The 3322-nt window shown below is 51.9% G+C and overlaps 2 protein-coding genes across 2 annotated transcripts in view; both read right to left on the reverse strand.

The window, feature by feature from the left end:
• Nucleotides 1–776, reverse strand: part of LOC102889520 (Y-box-binding protein 2) — an 18393-nt gene extending 17617 nt beyond the window's left edge. Inside the window, exon 1 of the mRNA XM_006922422.2 lies at nucleotides 765–776. Within this exon, the coding sequence (XP_006922484.1) occupies nucleotides 765–776 (12 nt within the window). The remainder of the gene's footprint in view (nucleotides 1–764) is intronic.
• A 63-nt stretch (nucleotides 777–839) lies between these two features.
• LOC102889765 (Y-box-binding protein 2-like) overlaps nucleotides 840–3322 on the reverse strand; it is a 15692-nt gene continuing 13209 nt past the window's right edge. The window contains exons 8-12 of the mRNA XM_006922423.2: nucleotides 2549–2833; nucleotides 2276–2379; nucleotides 1779–1956; nucleotides 1302–1386; nucleotides 840–1196 (exon numbers count right to left, since the gene is read on the reverse strand). Coding sequence (XP_006922485.1) covers nucleotides 1336–1386; nucleotides 1779–1956; nucleotides 2276–2379; nucleotides 2549–2833 — 618 coding nt within the window. The 3' untranslated portion in view covers nucleotides 840–1196; nucleotides 1302–1335. The remainder of the gene's footprint in view (nucleotides 1197–1301; nucleotides 1387–1778; nucleotides 1957–2275; nucleotides 2380–2548; nucleotides 2834–3322) is intronic.

Here is a 3322-nt window from a genome sequence, read left to right on the forward strand (position 1 = left end):
ACACGGGGCGGGGAGGAACCTTCAGAGATTTTTGTATATGTTTGAAAAAAAGGGGTAGGGAAAAGAAACTAAAGGTCTGTTGTACTAAATGTAAATATATAGATACATATATAAAGTCACTGTATGAAACAAATGTCTTGTTGTGGAGGCACTCAAGGATGGACTCAGACAGGGACCATAACTTCTCTCCCCTCTGCCTCCTTCTCTATCCTGCCTCAGCTTAAGTCTAAAGAATCCTCTAGATCAGTGGTCCCCCACCTTTTTGGCATCCGAGACCAGTGCTCCTATGAGAATCTAATGCCTGATGATCTGAGGTGAAGCTGAGGCGGTGATGCTAGCGCGGGGGAACGGTTGCAAATACAGATGAAACTTTGCTTCTAGCCCACCACTCACCTCCTGCTATGCAGCTCACTTGCTCACTTCACCTCCTGCTGTGCTGCCAGGTTCCTAACAGGCCATGGACCAGCACCAGCCTGAGGCCTTCAAGTTGGGGACCCTTGCTCTAGGTGATATCACTCATGCCCCCATTTATATTTCTAGTCATTACTTTTAATAGTAAATGCTAATAAGTTGGAGCTGCAAGTGTCAAACTGTGCTCTTGGCACTTTACAAAACATTCTGCAAGGGAATTATCCTTCTACTACAGATGGAAAAAGTGACTCTCACAGGGATGAAAGCACTTGTTGAGAGCTGCACAGCTAGAAATATGGAAACGAGGATTCAAGGTACTGCCCACTGCCTCACATCCTCCTCCTCCTCCCCACCTTCACCAGCATGTTACCAGCAATTCTCTGAACAGAAAAGAGGCAGAGACCGAGACAACAGGAAAGCCTGTTTTTGTTTTTACTGGAGGCTCAGGTGGCACATGACAGTTCATAAAATGGCTTCAGAGATCAGGTGTAGAGGGAAAACAAAAAATAAACTGGGGTGGGAAAGAAAAACAACCAGGAGGAGGTAAGAGCTGGCTGGTTCCTTCTCAGCCTGATTTAGGGGAGGGAGTTGGTGCCTCTGAACAAAAAGGATGGATCCCTTCCTTCAACCCTTGGTAGGGGACAGAGAAAAAAAAGTAAAAGCTGTTGCTTTGGCCCTCCTGAGTCTCAAGGATAAAGGGGAAAAGCCGGTGTTTTGATGTCATGAATTATGGGAAGGGGGGGTACTGGGTAGGGTACAGGTCAGTTGGAAAAACTGGCAGATACCTGAGAGAGAAAAAGAAATGGATAAGTCATGACTAGCGACTTAGGACCCAGTCCCCTGCCCTCTTGGCTCCCTGCCCTCAGCCCTCCCCAGGAGGAGCCACTCACCAGATGGTAGCTCTGGGTGTCCTTTGAGTTGGAATCACTCCAGTATAGTGGTGGGGGGGTCCCCACTGTTGATGGGGGCTGAGGTCTAAAGAGAACAGGAGTGGTCGATTGAGACCCTCTTGTTCTTTTAGGCTCCTAACTTCAACCTTCTCTCACATTTTCTCTTTTCATTCCTATAGCTCCTTCCCATTCTTCCCCAATTCACATCCATAACTGATACTATGGATCCAAGTAGAGCTGACACAGAGGGTGACACAGGCTTGACTGCATCTGCTGGGGTTTCCTGGTGGGTAGGGGTGACTGCCAGAGGTGGCCCAACAGTACTAGTTCTTTGGTGTCAGGCTGCTTGAAAGTGGGTAGGGAAGGAGCAGGGGGCAAGAGAGGAGGGAACAGGATAGAGAAGGGAAGGGTAGAAAAGAGAGGGGAAAGGAAGGAGAGGGGGAGGTGGCTCCACAGTAGACAGTCCAAGGTCTTCACCTCCTGGGCTGTGGGCTGCCTGGGTCCAGGGGGCTGCTGCCTTCGGCGCTGGAAGTAGGGGCGGTTTCTTGGGCGCTGGGGCTCAGGCCGGGAACCATCAGTGGGACCTTGGCTGGGCTTGGTCTCGCCATCCCCACCTTCTGTGGTAGGCTGCTGGGGTGGCCTGGGGCGGAAAGGCCTGGGAAGAGAAGTGGGGACCCTGAAGAGAGCAGAGGGCCAGTGCAGACCACCTCCCATCCTCCCAGGACTCCCCAAGCAGAGGTGGACCCGCCAGCTTCTCCGTCCCCAGGAGCCAAATCCCTAGGGGGCCTGCTTCCCCAGGACACCTATGTAGTAATCTTTTAGCTACCCAGCCCTCTTCACCAGTAGCTTCAGGCTTGAGAACTTAGCTCTTCCCCTTCACATCCTCCCGACTCCTCCTGTACTCCTACGCTCCCCCACCCCTATCCAATACTAGATGGTGAAGGGGAAGATAGGGTCTGGAAAAGGAGTCTTACCTTCGGTACCTAGGCCGGAATCTGGGTGGGGGGACCCGCTCATCTCCCTGCTGTTGGTCCCCCTCCAATGGGGCTGTCTCTTTAGATTCTACCCCATCAGTGCCCTGGGAATATAGAGAGGCCTTGGTGAGCTGCGGTAACAGCAGCTGCCCAGGACTCAGGTGTCCAGAGCTCTTCTCAACCCTTGGTTCCACTTCCCCTAGGGACTTTGTGCTCTCTCTCCTCAGGAACTCCCACTTGGGTATTTGGTTCCACATTCCCAGTTCTCCTCACCTCTATAGGTTGCTGCTGGTTGGGGGGCCTTGGGCCTCGCACAAAGCGACGGCGGTAGAAGAAGGGTGGTGGGCGCCTTCGTCTGGGCCTCTGCCCAGGGTCTTCAGCTCGTTCCCCTTCACTGCCTGGTTCTGTCCCACCTGATGGGGCCTCTGCCACCATAGGTGGTGGGGCAGCTGGGCGAGGCCGGGGGATGAATCGGCGGACCCTACGTCGATTGGGGGCATAGCGGCTGCCCTTCACTGGCACCCCTCCGGGCCCAGTTACATTAGCAGCTTCTGCACCCTAGAAAGGAGGTAGGGAGAACTTGCTCCAATAGCAAATGCACAATGTTCCCCAAATGGCTCAAATCATTAGTCTCCCCCTTCTTCCACCTAAATGCCTTCTCCAGTTTCCCTTCAGCCCCTCTAACTTCTTCCTACTCTCCCCTAGTGAGGCAATGGCATATTTGGATCCTTCTAGGAGGGGCCACCTCTGCGACTTGTCTTTTTGAAATAGCTGTTACTGGATCCTCTTGAATTTAAGACTGGAGATGGCTGTGTGAATGGAAAAAGGTTTGGCAGCAACTATCCACCTTACTACAGAGGTCTGACTCTAAGAGAGCATGAGGACAGAGACCCACGTAGAGAACAGACATAGAAGTGCTTGTGAACTTCCAAAAAAAAGCCCATATATCACTCAGTAAGAGATAACTAGGACATGTTCTTTAGGACATCTCTTAGAGCAGCCAATGTTAAAGACAACAATGTCTGGTTGAGGACACAGCTTGAGCTA

Source organism: Pteropus alecto, unplaced genomic scaffold, assembly GCF_000325575.1.
Source record: "Pteropus alecto unplaced genomic scaffold, ASM32557v1 scaffold398, whole genome shotgun sequence".
Lineage (NCBI taxonomy): Eukaryota > Metazoa > Chordata > Mammalia > Chiroptera > Pteropodidae > Pteropus > Pteropus alecto.